This window comes from Paroedura picta, chromosome 11 (assembly GCF_049243985.1).
Source record: "Paroedura picta isolate Pp20150507F chromosome 11, Ppicta_v3.0, whole genome shotgun sequence".
In the NCBI taxonomy this organism is placed as follows: domain Eukaryota; kingdom Metazoa; phylum Chordata; class Lepidosauria; order Squamata; family Gekkonidae; genus Paroedura; species Paroedura picta.
In genome coordinates this window covers 39,126,510-39,150,638 of record NC_135379.1, presented here as the reverse complement: position 1 = coordinate 39,150,638, position 24,129 = coordinate 39,126,510, and the positions used below count along the sequence as shown (strand labels likewise).

The 24,129-nt window shown below is 45.0% G+C and overlaps 1 protein-coding gene across 1 annotated transcript in view; it reads right to left on the bottom strand.

Moving 5' to 3' along the window:
* NOD1 (nucleotide binding oligomerization domain containing 1) overlaps positions 1-24,129 on the bottom strand; it is a 47,372-nt gene that overhangs the window by 13,838 nt on the left and 9,405 nt on the right. Inside the window, 9 exon segments of the mRNA XM_077304515.1 lie at positions 1,498-1,553; positions 1,555-1,582; positions 7,581-7,664; positions 9,166-9,249; positions 12,399-12,482; positions 15,734-15,817; positions 17,044-18,847; positions 19,634-19,808; positions 22,323-22,650. Of these exon segments, the coding sequence (XP_077160630.1) occupies positions 1,498-1,553; positions 1,555-1,582; positions 7,581-7,664; positions 9,166-9,249; positions 12,399-12,482; positions 15,734-15,817; positions 17,044-18,847; positions 19,634-19,808; positions 22,323-22,526 (2,603 nt within the window). The 5' untranslated portion in view covers positions 22,527-22,650.

The window sequence follows — 24,129 nt, the reverse complement described above, 5'->3', positions numbered from 1 at the left end:
CAACTTCTCAGAACCCTCCCAGGAATGTCTATTGGTCTTTGTTCTATATATTAACCTGGATTCTGCATTACTTGGGGGGGGGGTGTGCTCTTTTGTGCAACTATAAGAGTACACCAAACCCCCTGATGGCACAAAACAGTAATGATTTCCCCCAAAACAGTTTATATCACCTGTTTGTATCTGGATGTGAAGAACTGCTTTTGCTTGCCTCCGATCCTCTGGAGGATTAACAAACAAAAAAAGTATTTTGTCTTGGAAAGTCCCCAAGCTACCTTTCTTCCTTGCATAGTTACTTGTCTTGACAGGACTAAAGGTAAAGGTAAAGGTATCCCCTGTGCAAGCACCGAGTCATGTCTGACTCTTGGGGTGACGCCCTCTAGCGTTTTCATGGCAGACTCAATACGGGGTGGTTTGCCAGTGCCTTCCCCAGTCATGACCATTTACCCCCCAGCAAGCTGGGTACTCATTTTACCGACCTCGGAAGGATGGAAGGCTGAGTCAACCTTGAGCCGGCTGCTGGGATTGAACTCCCAGCCTCATGGGCAAAGCTTTCAGACAGCTGCCTTACCACTTTGCGCCACAAGAGGCTCTTTCTTGACAGGACTAGGGAGGTAGAAATGGATTCCTTCTCAGCTGGCAGCCTCAACTGCCATTCTGTGGTAGGACAGGGCCTCCGTTTTCCCCTGAACTGAGGAAACAATGTTGTTTCTTGATTTCAGAGTAATCAGACAGGTCTTATTTCAGGGACTGGGAAGACTGGTTGAGACCTTTTAGTGCCTCAGTAAAGAAATATGGGATCCCTCCCCTCCTGGTTGACTTGCACTAGCATGGATCCGCTCAAGATTCACTTGTGCTTTCAGCCAACACAAAATTACTCAAAATCAAGGGGGGGGGGAGATACAGAATTTCAGTAAGGACACTTGTGTTTGCCTGAATGCTACAGTGTCAAACATGGGAATCCCCCTCAGGATGAAGTATCTTAAAGCTTACACCTATTTCCTGTCACAACTGAGAAGACAGACGAAGTACCAGTCATTTTTCACTCCTCTTACTTGGGAAGTATCTTTCCCCTCCCTTCTCTCTGCTGCTTTAAAAGGTGTGAGAATAAATGTTAATTCATGACAAGGTAGAAATAAATAGTGACATTTCTAGGAATCCCGCAGCAAGTTTCCCTCCCAGCTTTCTCCTAGCCCTCATTTTGGTTTCCTGGAAAGGAAAACGGGCTCAATGTTTATTTTCCCCTCACCTTATGGACTCTCCTGCCTCCCTCACGGACTAGCAAAACCAAGCAATGTAGAACTGGCTTAATCTTTCTAATGCCCCAAACCATTCCTAAATTTGGAATACCGTAAAACCTGGAAAGCTCTATCAGCCTTAGTAATTCCCTTCCTTCCACTGACTGCAGACATGAAGCGGCAGCCAACATCCCCTTCCTACTGGTAAATCTGCTTTTCCCCATCAGGATATTCAAAGCGTGTATGGAAATTTGTTCCTCACCAAAATATATTCACAGTGTTGTTGTGCTTCATTGCTTCTGCAAGTCTTTTGCCCCCCTTCTGTAGTGATACCGGTGAATGCAAGACTGTGAGAGAAAAGACAAAGGAAATGTCTAACAAACACATCGGCAGGAAATAAGTATCTTGCTCTTTATAACCAGTAACAGACCAAGCTTTCTTGGAAATGACACAAAATGTTTATTTACACCAAGGTATCACAAGTACCTGAGGGACCGCCTCCCTGCCTATGCCCTAAAAAGAGCCCTATGCTCCGCTGCCACCAACCGGATAGTGGTCCCTGGCCCTAAAGAAGTCCGTCTGGCCTCGACCAGGGCCAGAGTCTTCTCTGTCCTGGCCCCCACCTGGTGGAATGAGCTCCCAGAGGAGATCAGGGCCCTGATGGAGCTAAAGCAGTTCCACAGGGCCTGCAAAAGGGAACTCCTCCACCAGGCATTTGGCTGAGGCCAGGCACAATCAGCCAACAACATCAGTACGGTTCCTGCCTCCCCCGCCCCGAGCTCCACTTACAATTGCCTTCCCTTTCCTCTCCCCACAACAGACACCCTGTGAGGTAGGTGAGGCTAAGAGAGCCCTGATATTGGTCATAACGGCTTTATCAGGGCTGTGGAGAACCCAAGGTCACCCAGCTGGCTGCATGTGGGGGAGTGGGGAATCAATCCCAGTTTGCCAGATTAGAAGTAAGTGCTCCTAACCACTACACCAAGCTGGCTTCTATGTCTCACTTGTAAGCCTTCCAGAAGCAGCTGGTCAGCCACCTTATGAAACAGGGCACTGAATTACAGGTCTGACACAGGGTTTTTTTTTTTCAGTCCAGAGATGGGACTTGCTCTTCCCTACAGGTCACCTGTTTTTTTCTAAGATGCAGATATATCACAGAAAAATATCTACAGAATACAGATCCAATACAAATACAGTAAAAGAACAGAATCACTGTGGGAGCTGGTATAGCTAAGAGTGTGGGTTATACATATATTTTAAATGAAACAACAGCATTCATGGAAAGTAGGCTGAGTTCACCTAAATCAGACTGTCTGGAGAGGAAAACCAGAAAGCTTTCCCAGTTTCCAAAGCTCCATCCATTGCCGAACTGACTCCTTATCCAAACAGCAGTCAACTGTGAAGGTAAGGAGAAAGGTGCAAAACACTTCTCCACTTCCACAATGCCCGCTTTGACCTTCCTTATACCCAGAGCACAACACCCTGAACTGTTTTTGAGGTGGAAATGCAAAAGTGCATGCCAAGAAATAACGCTCCAGCAAAAGGCTGGGCTGTTCAGAACAAACAATTGAAAATCACCACTTCCCATCATGGCATCAACTGGCTTCACCCAAGGCCTGCAGCAATCCACAGGAGTCGTTTTGATTAATTTCTAAGCACTTGGAGTCGGGCTCCGGGCAACCGGTGTGCTGGCTTCTTTCTCAACCTGCAATGACCTGTTCCATTGCTCAGCTGCTTAAGAAGGGATGGTTTTATAGCTTTTAGCAAAAGCCACAGTCTTGCTAAAAGAGGCTTATCCTAATTATCTGCAACTTAAGCTGGATCTCAAAATGATATGACGGTTTGTGGTGGCAGTATCATGTTGTATAGCCCCAAGGCACAGAACGGCTCAATGGGCAAAATTATCCAGGGTCTTCCTGGAAATGCCATTAATTAGCTGCCAGATGCTGGGTTAAAGATCTGATGTAATTACTGCAATATTGATGATTTACAAATTAGCCCAACCTAGATTATTCCCCCCCCCCCTAATTCCAGATGAGCTGCTAAAACGGCAGGGCTTCTGATCCAGAGCCCTACGCATGAATGGGGTTACTCAGCGCTCTCTCTGCTATCCGATATTCTTCTGCAAGCACACAGAGCTCTTTTCACTGCTGTGGGGCTGAGTCATGGCTATTATACGGAGAGGTGCTGAGCATTCACAATTCCCTACACAGAGTGGGCTACTGCTGTTCAAGGAACACAATGCGAAAGCTCCGAGTCCATTGTTCAGGCCTTGGATCTCAGCTCTAATGAACGTTCTGCATCATTATAACCCCTTCTCCAATTTTTGCCTTCAAAGTCTTAATCTAGTCAATTTAGATTTTGATTGAAGGTCTCCTGAACTAATTGGTGCACTTGGTTCTCCTCTCCTGGAGATTCACTCAGATACAGGACAAGTGTGCATAGTTCAAAGGAAGACAAGGTAGGTTTCACAATGATACGAATGTTTGTCTATTTGAAACGTTTCCCAACTTCTTTGCAATTGCTCCATTGCTAGTTTTTTTAATTTATTTTCTCCAAAAAAATAAAAATAGCCCCTAAAATGCACTATGAGTTTTCTACAAGGCTCTCAAGGGGGTGTTCAGTGCAGCAATAAAACAAATTATATGGGAAATGTAGTAATGGATTTTATAAGAAGAGATTGGATGTTTAGCGTATGACTCACTGGGCGCCAACTATTATCAGTGGGAATCCTTTTTAAAAATGAGACTTTAAAAGCCATTTGTGCAAATAAAAGGAAAAGTTTAAAGTCACACTGGACATGCTCAGGCTCTTAAGGTGTACCTGGAGAGGCTTACTGCATCAGAATTCTCCTCTAGCCCTGGTCACAAATTAGAATTGGTGCACGTACAAACTGTCTGCAGGGGTAGTCAAACTGCGGCCCTCCAGATGTCCCTGGACTACAATTCCCATGAGCCCCTGCCAGAGAACACCTGGCAGCCAATTCCCCCAATCTTGTCCCCACAACCCCCCCCCCCACCTAAGGGCTTAAAAATAGCATTAGGATATTGTATCAATGTATCATTGTGATAGTAGGTGTAATTGGTTTCCTGAATCCTCTGCTTTCAATCTCTAGCTCCTTAAGAAAGGCATACTTTCACAAAAAATTGGATTTATAAAAAGACTAAGTTTAGCCCATCTCAGATCAGCTGTAGAGGCCTACTATGTGCCGCTATATAATGCTAGTGCAGATCTTATTTTAAAAATCACAAAAGCCCTGGTGGCCATAGTGGGAGATCGGGGCAAAGAAACCTGCTTCGTTGAAGGCCTGGTGCTGCTGAGTTTTATCCCCAGCTGCAATGGCCAAGGAGAAACCAAACAAGCTGTAGAAACTGTCACCATTCCCCTAATTCCAGTCCTTTTGTTGCTGCATTGTCACGCCAGTGGTCATGTTTCTTTTTCTGCTACTTTGTTAGATGTCGGTGTTATTTTTGTACACTCTTGGAAACGCCTGAAAATACTTCCATATTTTGTAAACAAATAACCAACACAGTCAGTTCTTTTGGGGATAACAGAAAGACCCTGGTGGCGGATGTAGTGTAAACAGTTCTCCAGATGCTCCCAGGGTGGCTGGGCTGACAAAGGCTGACAAAGGCACTCCAGAATGCAACACCCGGCCTTGCATGGAGGGCAAGCTGCTCTGGAGACTTCGTAGTACTGAAACTCAAGTGCTTTTCACACTTTCAATACACTTTGCAACCAGATTGTACCGGCAAAATCCACTAGCGATCGGTTGCGGAAGTAGATTGCATTATTTAGTGTGTGTGAAAGTACCCAACTGCCTGTTTGTTTCTGGGCTCCATTTTAGGTGCTAGTCCTTAGATTTCATGCTCTTATGACCTGTTGCCTGGATCCCTGAAGGATCACATCTCTGTGGATGAACCCCTGCCTTCATGGCACTTCTCCCCTCCTGATGCCCTCTCACAGAACAACTGAATTCCTGGAAGACATTTTGGGTCACTGGACCAGCGTTTTCAAACAACCTACTAAAGGAGGTTCTGAGGGTACTGCCTTCCTTTAGGATGGCGTGCATGGTGGCATTTCATGAATAGTGCTGAAGACATCCATTGGGTAGAAAATGAATTGTTGTTTTCCAGCTTGTATTTGCACTGAGATGACCAACTTGGGTCTTTAATTTTTTTTACTATTTCTGAATTTGTTAGAAGCCTTGAATAATTGGACAAATGTGAGATAAAAATTTTCCAACAAATAAATGAGCGGACAGAACATTAAGAAGGGAGAATGGACTTCCATTCCATTAAGGCCAAATGGTATACCATTTCAGGCAGTCATTTTTTATTGCTCCCTCAGATTAAGAAACAAAAAATGCCTGGAAACAGAAAAGTAGCACTTTAAGACCTATCTGGTATGGCCTCACCATCTAGGGCAGCCTTCCTCAACTTTTTTACTGTTGAGAAACCCCTGAAACATTCCTCAGGCCTCGAGAAACCCAGAAGTGGTACAATCATGCAGGATACGGTTGGGTAGCATAGCTGTGGACACGCCCACCCAGAGCCCCTCCCCTTCCCACCCCCTCCAGGCCCATGATTGGACATGGCGGGGGGGGGGAGGAGAGAGAGAGTCAACATGACCATATATGGTCATATCATGCAACTGTTCATCAGATCTTAAAAATATATTTAAAATAATTAACTTCCATCCATTCGGGAAACCCTGCTAGGACCACCAAGAAATCCCAGGGTTTCATGACACCCTGATCTAGGGTCTCTTAACAGCTCTGGCTCAGAAAATTGTTGGACACCTTCCCAGAAGAAACCAAGATGATGGACATTTGCACATATGAGTTTCACATACATATTTTATATGTTTAGGTTCACGCTTAAAACACCATAGTGTGCACCTAAGTTACCTTTTCCCCAGAGTCCTAAATGTATTCCCTAACCTGGATGAGTCAAGCTAGCCCAATCTTGCCAGATCTTGGAAGCTAAACTGAATGAACTGGGAGGGGTAGGTTCCAGTGAAGAAACAATTATGAAATAGTACAGATGCACTGGAACACCAATATGGCAATAGAGTCGTCTCTGTTCAGTTTCAGATGTTTTTAAATTGTTACTTCATATAAGTCCCAACGCGTTTCACCTGCTGGCTTTGTCAAGGGACACTGTTTCAGACAAACTTCATATAACGCCATTAGCTGGGAGTAGCTGCGGTTAATATGACCTTATACTCTGTCCAAGAGACAAGTATTTGATTATACGAAGGTGCAAAGGCATTTGCAGAAGCACTAATAATTTGTCCCTTGACAAAGCCAGCAGGTGAAACGCGTTGGGACTTATATGAAGTAAGAATTTAAAAACATCTGAAACTGAACAGAGACGACTCTATTTGGATTCATTATTGCCATATTGGTGTCCCAGTGCATCTGTACTATTTCAGATCTTGGAAGCTAAGCAAGGGGGGCTAAGCAGTATGAGGGTTGTCATGCAGAGGCAGATAATGGCAAAGCATCTCTCCGTTTCTCTTGGCTATAAATCAGCTGTGACTTAACAGCACTTTCCACTACAGTCTCCTAAACAGAACTGTCCACTTTCACTGGAAGAAATCTATTAAAGTTTGCCATCTTGTGGAAGAAATCGAGAATGGCAATCTGTTCTCCTTGAGTGAAGAAACCAGAATTGTACAAGGTTTGTTACTGAGATGAAATAAATGTGATTGACACCTGCAAAAAATAAATAAAGGAAACCTGTAGAGTAAAAGCTTTTCCCTCTGTTTTCACCGGCCGCTAATGCCAGTTTCGTTTTTAGTGATTTTTAAGGCCAAATACGGACCAGAAATGCTGTCTTCTCACTGCAGTAACACATTTTTAAAACGTCAATCCTGTTTGACTTTTAAAAGGCTGATGCTCTAAATGAGGCACTAGATGTCTTTGCCAAGTGTGTTCCAGTATTGACTGTCTAGGCCAGGGGTAGTCAAACTGCGGCCCTCCAGATGTCCATGGACTACAATTCCCATGAGCCCCTGCCAGCGAATGCCAGCAAATGCTGGCAGGGGCTCATGGTAATTGTAGTCCATGGACATCTGGAGGGCCGCAGTTTGACTACCCCTGGTCTAGGTAGCAGCTGACTACAGGAAGATGACACAGGCTGTGTTTAGTGTATCTGGAACACAACCCACTCCACGTTCTTATACAATTGTGTTCCTGGGCCTCAAAATTTGGGTTGCTGCTGTTTTTCATGGTGTGGTAATCTTCTGGCTTAAGACTCTGACATAAAAGGTGAATCTCTGAGAATATGGCCGCTGGGAAAGACAGATGGGAAGCAGAGTTTTGCCAACACAAGTCCTTACCTGACATTTGTTAAAGTGGGGTGATTCTTTAGTGCTTCTGCAAATGCCTCTGCACCTTCATCGCCAATCTTATTACCCCACATTCTATCAAGGAGAAAAAAGCAGGGTGTGTAAATGAACAGTAGCTCCACTTCTTCTCCCACGTGGATATGATTCTGAGGTCAAACTGAAATGAGTGTGAGATGACACATCAAACGTGGAAGGGAGTTACATCAGAACTGGTTGCCCAGGAATATTTCCACAGACCGAATCAGGAGTGGGTTCAGACAGGAATTCTATATCCTTCATTCCAGGAATGGGAGGAAATGTTTTAAAATCGGCTAATACAGAAATGGCATCAAGACGAGTAGCAGAAATTCCAGCTAAAATTGAAAATAAAACAAAATAAAGGACATGCCTGAATTGGTATAATGAATCTGAAGGGAAATCGGAAACAGTTTATAACTTACTTGTAGCAGTGTAAATATTTAGGATCAATTTATGGCAACACAAGAAATATTACTCCATGCCTGCATTTTCATAAATAGTGTTAAGATAGAGATCACCAATTATCTCTAAGAAGAGGAGAGTTTGAGTGGCAAATTAAGAGATCTGTAAATGGCAAACCAGTTGCACGATTTGTATTGCTACAGAGACTTTTCTTGGGATTTTCTGAAAAGTAATTTCAGCTCCTGGACACAGGTTAGTTTCTGTGATTCAGAAAAAGCCCCCCATGTTATGCTGGAGGAGGCTCTGACTGCCGAAATTAGATACTTACAATACAACTGATCCTTTGCCATTAGAGGCCAAAACAGACCTGGAACCATTTCTGCCTCAATGTACTACATTACCTGCTCATCACAGCCAGGGTGCATATTAAACATTGTATAGCAGGAAACCTGAGAGTCACATCCTTGTGCAGTGCTACAAATGGGACACATGAAAAGAAAGCTGTCTACTGTCTCTTAGGCTCTTATGAATTGAGAACACTGCAAGGCCTTGATGGGGGTGCCATAAGCAGTAGACAATGATTTCAAACAGAAGCCGACCACACACACACTACAGGGATGCTGCTGGAGACCATGCACCTTTCAACATGTGTTAAGTCACCTCATCTGTAGCATTCTCCACATGCTATCTATGTTTTGCCTCTCTCATGGCAAACCCCTGTGCAATGGCCACTGCCTTGGTTCTTGGTACACAATGAAATACTTGTAAGCACTGTGGCCACAGCTGGAGTCACACTTGAGGAGGAGCTATGGGTCAGTGGCAGAGCATCCGCTTTGCATGCACAAGATCCCAGGTTCAATCCCCGGCATCTCCAGTTAAAAAAGAAATCAGGCAATGTGAAAGACCTCCTACCTGAGACCCTAGAAAGCTGATGGAGCAAAGGTATGCATCAGTAAGGCAGCTCCATATGTTCAAATTTGAAGGCAATGGAGTGAGCTCATGTTGGCTATGAAGAACCAGTGGTGGGACTCGGCTTGGAGAATCAGGCAATGTGAAGCAAGCAGGGTTCAGAAAGACAAACACTTGTTTCTGTTCAAGTAAACTTTGAAAGATACACTTATTAAAAATGAACAGGGACAAAACCAATCTCACTTACCCGATTTCATACATAGTTTTACTCTTCTGAATGGCATAAGCAAGACTTTTCCCTCCCTCGGTGGTTATTCTGTTAGCTCCTATTCTGCACAGAAAAGTATTAAGGGGCACATCTTTAGCCTGAAGTCAAGTCATTATTCCTCCCAAAGCAAATTCATTATCTCAGTGTTATGTCCAGGTCACTGACCACAGTGCTAGGGCAGGCCCCTACATATAGATCTCAGTTCAGATATGTATGGGGCAACATCTGTATTAGGAACATCGGCATCTTGAGGTGCCATCTCCCTTAAGGCACTGGGGGAAGGAGGGAGGAGGATGGGATAGGATTTGGGGTTTTTTTATAGACTGTCTTGTCTTCAGACCAGGCTTTTTGGTTTTATATGTAAATGGGCTTTTTTATCGTATTGTAACCTGCTGCAAGATGCTGTGTGGTGGGAAAGAGAAGAAGAAGAAGAAAGAGAAGAAGAAGAAGAAGAAGAAGAAGAAGATAGAAGAAGAAAGAAGAAGAAGAAGAAGAAGAAGAGAAGAAGAAGAGAAGAAGAAGAAGAAGAAGAAGAGAAGAAGAAGAAGAAGAGAGAAGAAGTAGAAGAAGAAGAAGAAGAAGAAGAAGAAGAAAGAAGAAGAAGAAGAAGAAGAAGAAGAAGAAGAAGAAGAAGAAGAAGAAGAAGAAGAAGAAGAAGAAGAAGAAGAGAAGAGAGAAGATGAAGAGAATAGAAGAAGAAGAAGAAGAAGAGAAAAGAAGAAGAAGAAGAAGAAGAAGAGAGAAGAAGAAGAGAAGAAGAAGAAGAAGAAAGAAGAAGAAGAAGGAAGAGAAAGAAGAAGAAGAAGAAGAAGAAGAAGAAGAAGAAAGAAGAAGAAGAAGAAAGAAGAGGGGGAGGAGGGGGGGAGAGAGGAGGAGAGGGAGGGAGGGAGGAGGAGAAGGAAGAAGAAGAAGAAGAAGAAGAAGAAGAAGAAGAAGACGAGAAGAAGAGGGGGAGGAGGGGGAGGGAGAGGGGGGAGAGGGGAGCGAGGGAGGAGGTGAGAAGAAGACACAAAGAGATTTTCCTTGAAGAAAATCAGTCTAGACACCAGATTGCTAAACGGCGCTCCTTGTGTCCTCCCCCCCCCCCTGAATCTTCACAATGGATCTTGAGCAGAAGTACTAGCCTTGGACTCATTAGGCAGGGACCAGACTAAATCAAGAGTCTTCCCCAATTGTCCCCTTCTCACTGCAGACCCTCTGTCACTCTTCAGGGTAATCTGCTCCCCAGCATTTTGTGGAGTGGAGTTCAGGGAGGGGGGGGCAGGAAAGTTCCATTTTGCTGAAGGAAAATTTAGTCTGGCTCCAACACTGCGCCACCCCCTCTCTTCTTTCCTGGGGATTTCATGTGACCTTTATTTCAAATTCTATGCAGCAGGGAATGAAAACCTCTCTGCCCAATAGTGCATTAACAGAAAGTTAATGTTAAGGTACCATCACACGATTTTCCTTTCTTCATATCTAGAGAAAGTTGAGTCCCTAACTTTTACTTTTTAACAACGCACATTTTTTTTAGCCCAATGGCACCTTTAAGACCAACAAAGCCTTATTCAAGTTGGAAGCTTTCATGCACGTAGCACACTTTGTCAGACAATGAACCAAAAAATACCAAACCACATGTATAAGGAGAAAGTCAGTCACAGACTACCAGATACGCAGACCTTACAGGAATAACAAACTAAAGTTATAAGGTTATCTTTCGTCTGGGTTCAACCCTGGGTGAGAGAAACATTGCGAAAGAAATAAAAATGTCAGGATTGAAGATTAATGGACTGCCGCTATGCTCAATCCAACTCCGCCCAAACATGGAAAGGGCTGCCCTGAGAATCACACTTCAATCTCCCATTCTAAATCACATTATATTCCACTAATATTATGTTACATTACAATCACTATCCAGTTCTATTACCCCAAATAAGAAATAAAATAAAATGCAGAAGCTATATGGCCTTGTTTTTACACATGAAAGCTTAGAACTTGAATCAAACTTTGCTAGTCATAATTTCTTCTGCAACTTCAGACCAACACAGCTACCTACCTGAATCTAACAACCAACAATAACGAAGAGAATACATTTTTAAAAGCAAAGGCTTGAAAGAGAAAAGGACACTTTGGCTCTGCTTGCTGTTTAATAGCAATCAATAAACAGACCTATGAGAATGGTGTCCATGGTTAATGTGTTACCAACATGAATTCCACCATGTGGTAGTCATGAGGTGCTCTATAAAGACCAATCATGACAGTAGATGTACATCGCCTTGGATCTTGACCAGAATCTCCACTGATGGAAGGAAGGCTTTCTGCCACTTTCTCTCCCACTGTGATGCCTTGTGAAACCAGGGCCTAGAGGACAATTGTCCCTCTGGCACAACCCAACAGAGGAGTCGGAGGTTTGATGTAGGAAGAGGAATGGTCAAAAATCGATTCTCCTTTGTGCATGTGGCATGACCACTGTCAGAATCAAAGGCAAGTAACATGGCAGAAACTGCAGCTAACCCTGGATGAGCTTCAGTCAGTACAAATCAAATCGGTGATAGCCTGACTCTCACAAGGTATGTGGAACACATACCTGCTCAGGGGCTCCTTGGAGCCCCTCCCACTCAGACACACACACCCATTCCCTCTGCTTTCGGCCCCCTTACCTCTCGCTTGCCTGACCTCCTCCCTGGTCTCTCCCCCTCCCTCAGACACACACACACACACACAAAACTCCCTCCCTCCCATTCATCCCGCACCCTCACCACCCTTACTTCTGGCTTAACTGACATCCTTCCTGGTCCCTCACCCCTTCCTCAGAGACACACATCAGACTCCTTTCTCCCTCCCCCCTCTCCCCACCCAGACCCCTTCCTCCCTCACACCTCGTCTTCCTCCTCCCTCATACCTCCCCCCACCTCCTCCCCAGACTCACTTTCCCAGTAGCACTGGGCCGCCAGGCCTCCACGCTGCCCCGCAATCACCCAGGCCTCGGGCGGGGCCAGCACTAGACCGCCAGGCCTCTGCGCTGCCCCGCAATTGCCCAGGCCTCGGGTGGAGCCAGTGCTGGGCTGCAAGGCCTCCGTGCTGCCGCACGACCCCCAAGGCCTCTTCTCATGCGCTCCCTAGGCAAGGACTATAGACGTCACATGCACATCAAAAAAATTATCTTTATCCCTATTGACCAAGCTTCTTTTGCGCCATGATATGTAGTAATGAGAGGAAATACAAATACCTACTTCACATATGTGAGACTTGGGCATTCTTCAATGAGTCTTGCAACATATCTGGCTCCGATGTCAGTGATCTGGTTGTTATACAAGCTTTTGGAGGAAAAAGTAAATCAGTGAACACGAGTTTATATTTGCCCTTTTCAACTGAAACAAACTTATCACATAGAGACAATCTAATTATTTAGGTTGTTAGTTCTTTGGGGCACAGGTCTCTTTCTTCTGGCACAGGTAAAAGCTTCTAATAAATATACTCTCAGGTGCTACATGGCCAAACAAATTAAGTAGCCTGGCCCAATTTTTTTCAGTACTCAGTTCCTCCAACCAAGTTAAAGACATTCCCATGCATAACCAGTTAATAAGCATGTATCACTTGTTGCGTTGGGCACAAACTGGATGTGCATTCAGATATGCATCTGACTGAGGGTGCAATCTGTTGGCTTTATGTCGTTATGGATGGGATGCACCTTTTAATGTGTATTTGCATATAGATCTCCAGTCATGTACTAATGTAGCGAGCCGCAACTAGATCTGAATCTAGGCTTCCAAGTGACGAAACGATAACAGCAACATCATAAAATACGGAGCTTTCTTTAAAGCTGGAAACGATTTAGGAAGGGGTAGGGAAAGCTCTTTCCCAAATAAACCTCTCTCAAGGAGTATTGCTTACTATTTATGGCATTAAATAGTAAGAAAAAGCCTTAACAGCCCCTACGAACTAAAAACTTTTCTCACAATGGTACTAAGATGTGTGTATAAAACACATGAGCACTGGGTCAACTTTGAAGGATGCATATGGGTATACACTGTGATCTTTCCTTCAGAATACTTGCAAAGGGGCCAAATTGCTTCCTGGATGCCATTCATGTACAGTTTGAAGGGATAATCTGTGATTTATTTACGTGAATGATTTTCTTACCAGCATGAGGAAACCACTTGGAGTAGATTTTGGAGAGGTAAGATCAAAAAGCAACATATTAAAAAGAAGTTATGAGGACCATTCCAAAGGACTCAGCCATGGCATGAATCCCCTTGGCCCTGTTTGCACATACATGTAGGGCATATGTACATACATGGACTTTTCTTTGCGTTATACTGATCCATTGCATTGTTTCTGAGCCATTGTAATCTGCCTTGAGCCTCATGTGAAAGAGGAATTACAAATTAAATCAGCGGACAAATGTTCAGCCCTTGGTGACTGCATGAGCAGGTTATAGGAGCAATCCTAAACAGGTTTTTGTCACCAGTAAGCCCCATGTTATTGAACAGGACCTACTCCCAAGGGAGTGACTTCCGCCTATGACTTTCATGTATGAATCATCAGATACCAGTTTCAAATTGCCTCAAATGCACCGCTTTTCAGTAGGAGCAGTTCACAGAGTCTGTTGTGAATTAAGTGTTTTGCAATCAAGCAGGCATTTCTCAAATAATCCCTGGGGCTTTGACGACATCCACCATTCGATGGAATAAAGGACTGGTTTCTGGAGAAATTTGTCTCTCTTCTCATGGTGCCAGGATAATTTATTTAAAATATTTCCTGATAATCTAGGCCGTCCAGCCACGCTAATGACAACAGCAAAATACAACAGAAATGCACGTATGAAATATGTATGTAGTATTATTATATATTTCTGGTTACAAAACAAACTGAAACATAAAAACAAGAAACAGATCCAGTAGCTGAGGGAAGTAAATAAAAACATAACTGTACCAGTATGAACTTTTTTCCTTGACACACACAAAAGTTAACAGGACAAACTACTCTAAAACCTCATAATGGGGGCTTAGAAAGATCCTCCAGGCCCCCAATAACAGGTCCTAGCTTCTTTTAAAGGCATTCAGCATGTCCCAACCACTACCATGCCAGCAGCCACCGTACAAGACCTAGTCTTGGTTCTTCCTCTTAGACATCTCCTGCAGACTGTACAATCAATTACTCTACTGGTTACCAAAGAGGCCCCATCTCTGGTAGTCACCCATCTCACCTCTGCACGTGGGGCCATCCACAGCAATACCTCAGCAGAAGAGGTTAATATATATGAGTAGGTTCATAGGAGAGAAAAAGGGTTTAAAGGAAGCATGAACCTATGGTTTTTTGAAGTTGAAAAATATGATTATCTGTGTGGAGCCTCTTTATCTGTACACACTAAGGGCATGTGACAGGACAGCCACATGTATTATTCATGTGTCAGTCCTATTCACACAAAAAGTGAAAAATATTATTATTATTATTATTTAGATTTAGATTTAGATTTATTATTTAGATTTATTACCCGCCACTCTCAGCTAGAGCTGGTTACAAGGTAAAATACAATCCCCGAAAAGCCTTTAAAACCAGTAATTAAAAATACAGATTAGCAGAAAACTGTGGCAACCAACTCCCCACCTACCCCACTGGGGACCAGGGGAAGGAACAACTGACCACCACAGATGGAACGTGGTGGAGTACTCCTCCTTTGGGGGGCCCATAGATCTTCTCTTCACCCTGGCCTCAACCATAATGGGCAGTCATGTCAATTTTACATGAAGATACTTGTACAGGAAAAAGAAGATGAGCTGTTTTTTTATACCCCACTTTCCACTATCAAAAGGAGCTTACAAACACCTTTCCCTTCCTCTCCCCACAACAGACACCTGTGAGGTAGGTGGGCTTGAGAGAGCTCTAAGAGAACTGCTCCACACCAGCTTTCAGAGAACTGTGATTAGCCCGAGGCCACCCAGATGGCTGCATGTGGAGGAGTGGGGAATCAAGCCAGGTTCTCCAGATGAGAGTCCACAACTCTTTGACCACTATGCCACACTGGCTCTCTCATAGGAAAGCTAAAGCCCCCCCTTACCTGCCCTAAACTCACTGAGCTCTGCTCTTTGAACTGCTTTTTCCCCAGCCCTGTTTTCATGATGAAAGTGATTTGGGTTTGTAAGGAAAGTATTTAAAGCATTGTAGAACAGGTAAAGGTAAAGTGGGAGACATAACAGGCTATAGCTGCCCTTACCCACATGCTCTCATTACCATAAAATGTCTATCCTCACCCTTAAACTTTAGTGTCAATGCATCCTATTGAGCTGACTCACATAACTAGCTGAACTGGCACCTTAAACGAGTAGGTTGAGTAGGTTAAACGAGTAGGTTACAGAGGCCTTGATGTGAGAATCTGAGATCGACTCACCCTGTTTCTAATACGTCAAGCCAATGGTTGTAAACGGCATGCTGGCTGAGTAGATGCATGCTGAAGTTATCACAAAGATGCTTTAAAATGCCACTCTCAGCTCCATTCAAAGCCCTCCTTCCAGTCAACAGATTTAACTCTTAATATGATGGCTAGCTGTGCATCATGCATACGTACCCCAAATAAGTCACAATTTTGTACTTTGACAGCTCCTCGTAAAGCACTCTGATTCCTTGATCTGTGATCTGGTTAACGCTTATCCTAAATTAAAACAGAGAATTGGGGGAGAAAATAAGAGGTGACTAAGTGATATTCATTGGAAACACAAGCAAAACCATTTTCTTTACAACACCATAATTCCAAGATTGGAAGACGTACAGAGGCAGTTTTCTTTATTTAAAAATGAAGAAGAGCTGGTTTTTTATACTCAGCTTTTTACTACCTGAAGGAGTCTCAAAGCGGTTTACCATTGCCTACCCTTCCTCTCCCCACAACAGACACCCTGTGAGGTCGGTGAGGCTGAGAGAACTGTGACTGGCCCAAGAACACCCAGCTCCTCAGATTAGAGACCACTGTCCTTAACCACTACACAAAGCACACAAGAAGATGATCAGGGCATTGTATAAAGCCACATACAATTCAGAAAGTTAAAAATCTATAAGCAGACTGACATCTTCATCACTCCAAATATTCTTCTGAATGAATACCCCAACAAAAGAATCACCTGTGGGCCTATCCCTAGATATTTTCTGAGTATCAAGGCTACATGTATTCTGAGATTTTAGGAAGCCGGAATACAGGTGAAATGTCTGTTCATGAGTTCAGAATTGAGTGACACCCTCAGAACATTAAACTTTTATTAACAAAAAAACAAGTTTCTAAAAGCTTTTGTGGGGGAAAAAACTTAAGTGTGTGAAGCTTCAGTAGTGCTACCAGGAATCAGCGGAATAGACCCCCTCCCTTCTCTGTGATGTTAAGAACAAATGATATGAAAATGGAAATCAGCATTCGCTGAATCTAGCTTTTCCTACCATTGATTATCTCGGTCTAGAACTGTTTTAAAGACATCTCTATTTGGAAGCTTAACATTAAGGCAGGGGTAGTCAACCCGTGGTCCTCCAGATGTCCATGGACTACAATTCCCATGAGCCCCTGCCAGCAAATGATGGCAGGGGCTAATGGGAAATGTAGTCCATTAACATCAGGAGGACCACAGGTTGACTACCCCTGCATTAAGGGACTATCTGAGAAGTGCCCAGGCTAGCCCAATTTTGGCGGTTCTCAGAAGCTAGCAGAGGTGACCCTGGTTACCATTTGGAGGAGAGACTTCCAAGGAATACCAGGGCCTTGATGTGGAGACAGGCAACGGAAAACCACCTCTGAACATCTCCTGACATGAAAACCCTACGGGGTCAATATAATTCAAATGTGACTTGATAGCACTTCCACCACCATCTGAGAAGTATGCACCTAGCCCAGGAGCTCACCTGAGCACTGCCAACCGGCAAAAGCAAGGCAGAAGTTGCTTTATCCCATAATCGTTGATATTGTTGTTGTCCAGGTCAAGAGCCAGGTTCTTCTGGAAATGGTGCATGACAAAGGAAATGGCGCTGCAGTCGGCAGAATAGGCATTGCAGTAGGTCAGCTTGATGTAGTCGGCACGCATGCTCTTGGCAACCACCTTCCCCACTTTCTCACTCTGTGTCTCATAGATGCACCTCAGCATCCAAACAAAATTGGGCATCACTTGAACCTGTTTGTATTGCTTTAGTCTCGCTCGGGTGAGGTTCTTCAGGTGGGACTTCATGTTGTCAAAAAAATAGGCAAGGAGCACCTTCCTCTTCTTCTTGATCAATGCCGGTGAGACCAAATGCCTCATGAGCTTCTGCCTGGCCTTGGAAAGCAAGCCACAAAGGAAGAGGTTGGTGAAATGAAAATGTTCGGTATTCCGGAAAGGATCTGCTCCTGTAGGATGGTAATTATTCAACCAGCGGAACGGAAAGCAAGTTCGGAGGGCCGTGTCTGGCGTCGAGCATTCGGCAAAAAACTTCAGGAGCTCCTTTGCCCCCACTTTCTCGTCAATAACTAGGAACAAAGCTGTGAAAAAGGACTGCAAAGTCAGATGCAAGAATTCATAGGAAGACTGATCTCCACAGTCTCCATAGCGAGGAATGGCTCTGAGGAACCCCAAGTGCAAGTCCTGATCACAGAGGCTGGTGGTGATCTCGTCCTGGTCAAAGACAAAGAGAGACTTCTCCATCCCCACGTGCGCTATTTTGCTCAGTGCAAACAGTGTTTCTTTTTTGGACCTAAACGTCTCCACTTGACTTCTGTTATTCGTCTTCAGCAAGCTGGTCTTCTGAGTTCGGTTCAAGTGGACTTCGGTCAGGAGCAAGAAGACATCTGTTAGGGTAACGCTGCAATCAGGGAGCTCGTGACTGTCGAACGCGGAGTAGAAATGAGCATAACACTTGAAGATAATCCAGCAAAACAAAGGCACTGTGCATAAACTGCTCATATTCGGGTTAGCTTCCAGCTGGTTCAAAACCAAGGTCCGACAGGCTTCATCTCTGAAGAACATTTTGGTGTATTCTTTCAGGTTACTGCTGGAAAACCCGCGGAGATAGACCTTCTTCCTAACAATATTTTTATGGATTTCTGTGCCAGTCCTTGCTGTTAGGATTTTCCTAGATCCTTTCAGAAGCTTCCCACTAAGGAGACCCACCAGCAGAGCAAGAGGGTGGGTAGATTCATTGGGGGAGCAATTCTCAGGCACACTGCTGAGATCAAAGTCGGAATGAATCTCATCAAAGCCATCGAATGTAAACAGGACCGTGTGAGGGAACTTCAGAATAAAGTAGAACACCTCCTCTGGGTCCTGATCTGGGAAACAATTGTACTTGAACAGGAGGTCTTTCAAACATATCGCTTCGTCCTGCTTAAAACAGCTAAACATCCGGCATCGGAAGCGGAAAAAAAATTTGGCTCCTACACTGAATTCACCCTTAGCCCACAGATTCTGCATCTTTTGCAGCAACATCGATTTTCCAATCCCGGCATCCCCAAAGACGTAGACTGTCTCACCATCTCCATTAATTAAACCAACGCTATCATCAAGTAGATCTTCCAAGCCATTCACACTGCCAAGCTTCTCGTTGTTGTGATTGATCAACTCCATAACGTTGGCAGAATAAATATCTTCAAGCGACATGTCCTCCTGCTGGGCATACGAAGAGATGAACTTTGTATCTCGTCCCAATTCGTCTCTAATTTTCTGATGATACCTGCTGACTAAAGACAACACTGAGCATTATTAAAAGGAAATCCTGCAGCAGTGGAACCTGGAGAAGGAATGCCAAGAGCTACTTTGGACATTAGAAAAAAACCTACAAAATTAATGGCTGGGATCTAATTCCTGGTGTTCTTTTGGCCTTGTTTGTGGAAAAATAAACACATATGACCCTCAAAGGTCAAAAGATTCAATGCCAGAAGGGTTCCTGTGGGGAGGAATTTTCTCAGCACAATGACAGAAAGCGTTTTGTTCCTGGAACAACCTTACTTCCAAAAGGGGAAACATGTCTAGCAGGCCCTCCAAACTTGATTTTAACTGTCAGATAGGTTCATAAAGGGGAAGGTAAACGTTGAAGCACCACAGACCCAGACCACTGAATGCCTTATAAATAACTTCCAACCCTGACTTGGATAGCCTCAGGCTAGCCTGATCTCGTCAGTTCCTGAGAGCTAGGTAGGGCCTGTGGCTAAGTGGTAGAATGTCTGCTTGGCTTTCAAGCCCAGACATCGGCAGTTGAAAAGGAACAGGCAGTAGGTTTGGGGCACCACAGCCAGTTTTGGCCACCCCAGTTGAAGAGGGATGTAGACAAACTGGAGCATGTCCAGAGGAGGGCAGCAAACATAATGAGGGGTTTGGAGACCAAGACGTATGAGGAAAGGTTGGGGAAGCTTGGTCTGTTTAGCCTGGAGAGGAGACGACTGCCTTAGGGGCTCACCGCAGCTTGTTACCTCACATTTGACCAAAGCTTTGAAGAGAGAACAAACTCTTGATGCAGGTCCTCCTACCTGGGTCCGTATTTTCCACCGGTTTCTCTCTGATGACTTCTGTTGGGCGAAACCCAATGTCTTCCAACCATGGATGAAGATCGTAATAAGCATCAGCAACCTGCTGCAGCACATAGATGCAGTACTCCGAAACTTCCTCTCCTTTGCTCTGGGCCAAATCCAAAATTTTACGGACCTATTTAAACACATAGGTAGGCACTGAGGCTGTTGTATGTACTGAGGCTGTTGCACTGAGGGGCTCATGGGAATTGTAGTCCATGGACATCTGGAGGACCACAGGTTGACTACTAGCAGGGGCTCATGGGAATTGTAGTCCATGGACATCTGCAGGACCACAGGTTGACTACCCGTGCTCTAAAATATTCTCAGACTTTGTACAGACCAGAACACTGCTGAATCTTCCCTTCCCCTTAATGCTACCACTGCAGTAACCCCAACTCAGTTTTTTAAGTAAATGTCAGACATACAAGAAGGCAACATGGTGAAAACAGGTACAACAATCTATACCGAGTTGTCCTACAGCAACAATGTCCCATGAGTTTACTGCAAGGACACTGAACTTTCCTGAAAATTCATCTCCCCCCTTCTAGACACTGTGGCCTAGTGGTTAAGAATGTCATGCTCAGATCAGGAAGTCCCAAGTTTGAATTCTCACTATTGCCAGGGAGACTCACTGGGTGACCTTGAGCCAGCCATACTTTCAGCCTAACCTACCTCACAAGGTTGTTGTGAGGACAAAAGGGAGGAGAAGAGAATGAAGCAAGCTGGTTTGGGTCTAATTGGGAAGAAAGCTGGGATATGAATAAATGAAATAAATAAACAGCCTGCCTTGTGGGTCTCTCTAGGCTAGGCTTTCTCAACTATGGTTTTGTGAAGCCCTGAGTTTTCTTGATGGCCTTGGAAGGGTTTCCTGAACAGGTGGGAGTTAATTTTTAATATATTTTCAAACATTTGTTCAACTTTTATCAGGTGACCCACCCCTCCCTCCCAAAATGACCAATGATGAGGTTGGGAAGGGAAAGGACCCTAGGTAGGCATGTACACAGCTATGCTTCTCAGCCATATTCTGTGCAATCGCACCAATTCTGGGGTTTCTTGGAGCCTGAAGAATGTTTCAGGGGCTTCTCAATGGTAAAAATAGTTGAGGCAGGCTGCTCTAACCCTTTGCTAGGCAAGGTTATGTTCTGAACCCATGCACTTTTACAGATATCCAACCTGAATCGAAAAATATGTTTCACAGGCCTTACATATTCATATACAATACCTGCCTACAATGTACAACAATATGCAAAGTAATACGTTTAACACACCAGCAAAAATTCCACATTTTCTGTAAAGCCCCGCAGAGAAATGGGCTGTGCTCTTTCGGATTTGCTGTCAAACAATATAAATACATTTCCACAGAACAATAGGAGTCATTGGGAAGCAGGGAAATCTGCACCATGGAGAATTCCTGAACACATAAACATCTTGGTTAACCACAGGGAGGGGTACGGACACTCCGAATGCTGAATAACTGGTTCATCAAGCAAATCAGTCAGGGGCTGTTGCAAAGCAGTAATTATTAACTGGAGAAACAGCCCAAGAGGCACCTATTTCAGTCTGTGAAAGAATTAATCCTCAAGGCAGGAAATCGAAGGGCCTGGACCTCTTGAAAAGACAGAAAGCATCTACTCTCCCAGGCAGCCAAGATGTGTATGGAGTTATTGACAGATGAAGAAACAATTACTACCTTGAAGTGGTACAATGAACACTCCTTCTCTCTGCCTCTTCAAATAAATACAGCCTGAGAAACAGCACTGGGGATTTTGCTACCAGCGGTACCCACATAAGCAGAGACATATTGTCCAGCCAAAATATATGCAGCATTATTCGAGCAGCCAATGGCTCCTCTCTGTTAGTCAGTGTCATGCACACGACATTGGACCCATTTTTGCAGGCACAAGGAGCAGCGCTTCCCCACCTCTTCCTTTCCATGGCAGCCTGAAATTCCTCTCCATATCTTGTTCCGGTGGGTCCCTGCCTGCCCACCAAGAACAGGATATGGGGGGGAGGGTCAGACTTCTGTGGGAAGGGGAGGTAAGGAAATCACTCTCCGTTAGCAGAAACCCTTGTGTCTGCAAAAATGCCTAGTCTATATGTAAATTCCCACTTCCCTCAAGGAACAGGCTTTCCCGTGAAGTCATGTAAGAATATTCCCTTTTGATCTGCTTTCCAAAGATCACTTTTTCCTCCCAGGTAGACTGAAGCACCGTGAGAAAGACTGGAGCATGTCTAATCTGGCACGTTCACATGGACAATTTGGGCGCAGAGTTATTTCTTTTCAAAGGGGGAGTCTCTTCTTGCCCCCTGGTTTTAATGGCCTTTTCTGATTATGCACGGTCTTCCAGCATACGGACTATCAGCAGCATGGAACAGGTGTGCTCCTAGCCATTCAACAGAGGCAGCTGCAATAGCAACTGCAGCTCCCATTAGATTAGCAGCCAAACTTTAAAGCAGGGGTAGTCAAACTGCGGCCCTCCAGATGTCCATGGACTACAATTTCCAGGAGCCCCCTGCCAGCATTCGCTGGCAGGGGGCTCCTGGGAATTGTAGTCCATGGACATCTGGAGGGCCGCAGTTTGACTACCCCTGCTTTAAACGAACAGTCTTTGGGTGCAAAACAGGAAACAGAACCAAGAGCGAATACCTTGTCTGCCTGTGTCGGATACTGGGCAGCAATTTCTGCATCCTCGTTTGAGAAATATTCGTTCTTGATCAAGTTGTCGATCAAACACTGGGTGTTACGGATTCTGCTGACCAGCAGCTCTCGGTGCACTTTCAGCAAGGTGACGAAGGACGGTGGGCCAGATCCTGAAGGTGCCTGGGACAGACTCTCCACCTTATCTTCCATGGCGATGACAGCTAGATGCCCTTTGCTCCACGTTCATCTTTGGAAAGTTGCGGAAGTGGGGCACAAAGTCAAGTGGGCTGCTGATTTTGAGCACAATGCACGATTGTCCTCCACCTTGCGTGGCCTGCAAACAGCAAACAATATTGGTTCAGTACAGCCAGAACAGAAAGAACACAACTCTCTCAAGATCTCGAGTCCACTGTTGCTCCCAAGTACACGTGTAGATATTTAGATAAGCAATTAATTCATGCAGACCCCGCAGAAATGGGATGCCTGCTATGCCTTCAGAAAGCCCAGCACAGCAAAGAGATGCTGAAGACTCCTCTGAGGAAGAGGCAGCCAGTGGACCTGGCCCCAACTCACAGCCAGCGGGAGAGGCACTGCAGGAGGAAGCGCTGACGGGCCAGACAGATCCTCAGCCAGGACACTGCCCCCCCCCCAGCAACAGGGAGTCAGCCGCCAGTCAGTTCACCCCTCTATCACCAGAGCCTCAGGCACACCATACAAGGAAGATGATACAGAATTATTCAGGATGGTGAAAGACAAGGCTGACTGTGAGGAGCCCCAAGAGGTCAAAATAAGGGGAATGAATTTAAGCCTAGGTAGGGTAGAACACAAGAGCCTCTTATGGCGCAGAGTGGTAAGGTAGCAGACATGCAGTCTGAAAGCTCTGCCCATGAGGCTGGGAGTTCAATCCCAGCAGCCGGCTCAAGGTTGACTCAGCCTTCCATCCTTCCGAGGCCGGTAAAATGAGTACCCAGCTTGCTGAGGGGTAAACAGTAATGACTGGGGAATTCACTGGCAAACCACCCCGTACTGAGTCTGCCATGAAAACGCTAGAGGGCGTCACCCCAAGGGTCAGACATGACCCGGTGCTTGCACCGGGGATACATTTACCTTTACCTTTTAGGGTAGAACACAATTTATAAAATTAAGTACTAATATTGATTAAAATTAAAAACCCAAGGTTCATTGCATAGGCTCAATATAATCGGTGCATGCATGCATAACACTGCCTCCATCGGCCAGATGTGTGAGTACGTAGATTTACCCCCCCCCATTACAAAAGTGAACCTCTGGAATTCTTCTGGGATTTTAGCTGAAACCAGGCTTCCCTGTGGGGATGAGGTGAAAGGGGAGCACCGAAAGATGACGGGGGTGGGGAGGACTTCTTGCAAAAGGAGTTTGATGGGATGGAATCCAAAGACTGCCCCAGATCTGGCCAGCTAACTCACCCTACCACCTGCTGCCACCTCCTCCCCTGCAGCTTGATGATCCAGTCCGTGAAGCTACTTGATTTCCTGAGTCGAAGCCTGTGGGGCAGAAGAGCACCAGAGGTATGCGGGCGTGTAAGCTCTCTGTACGTGCACTCTCTATCACTCAACTGAGGGGCTTTGCTGGCAAGGCAGGGATGGGGCCCTTGAACCGCAGGGCCCGTAACACAAATGCTACATGGGTAATGCGGACCTGCCGGAAAGGTGTGCATTCAGGCACTGGACAGAAGGACCACACGCAGTAGCCAGTGAAAGGCCGAAAAGGGACCTGGCCAGCAATCGTATGATCTCCCCAGCACCATGCAATCCACACCCTTGACGCACTTCTG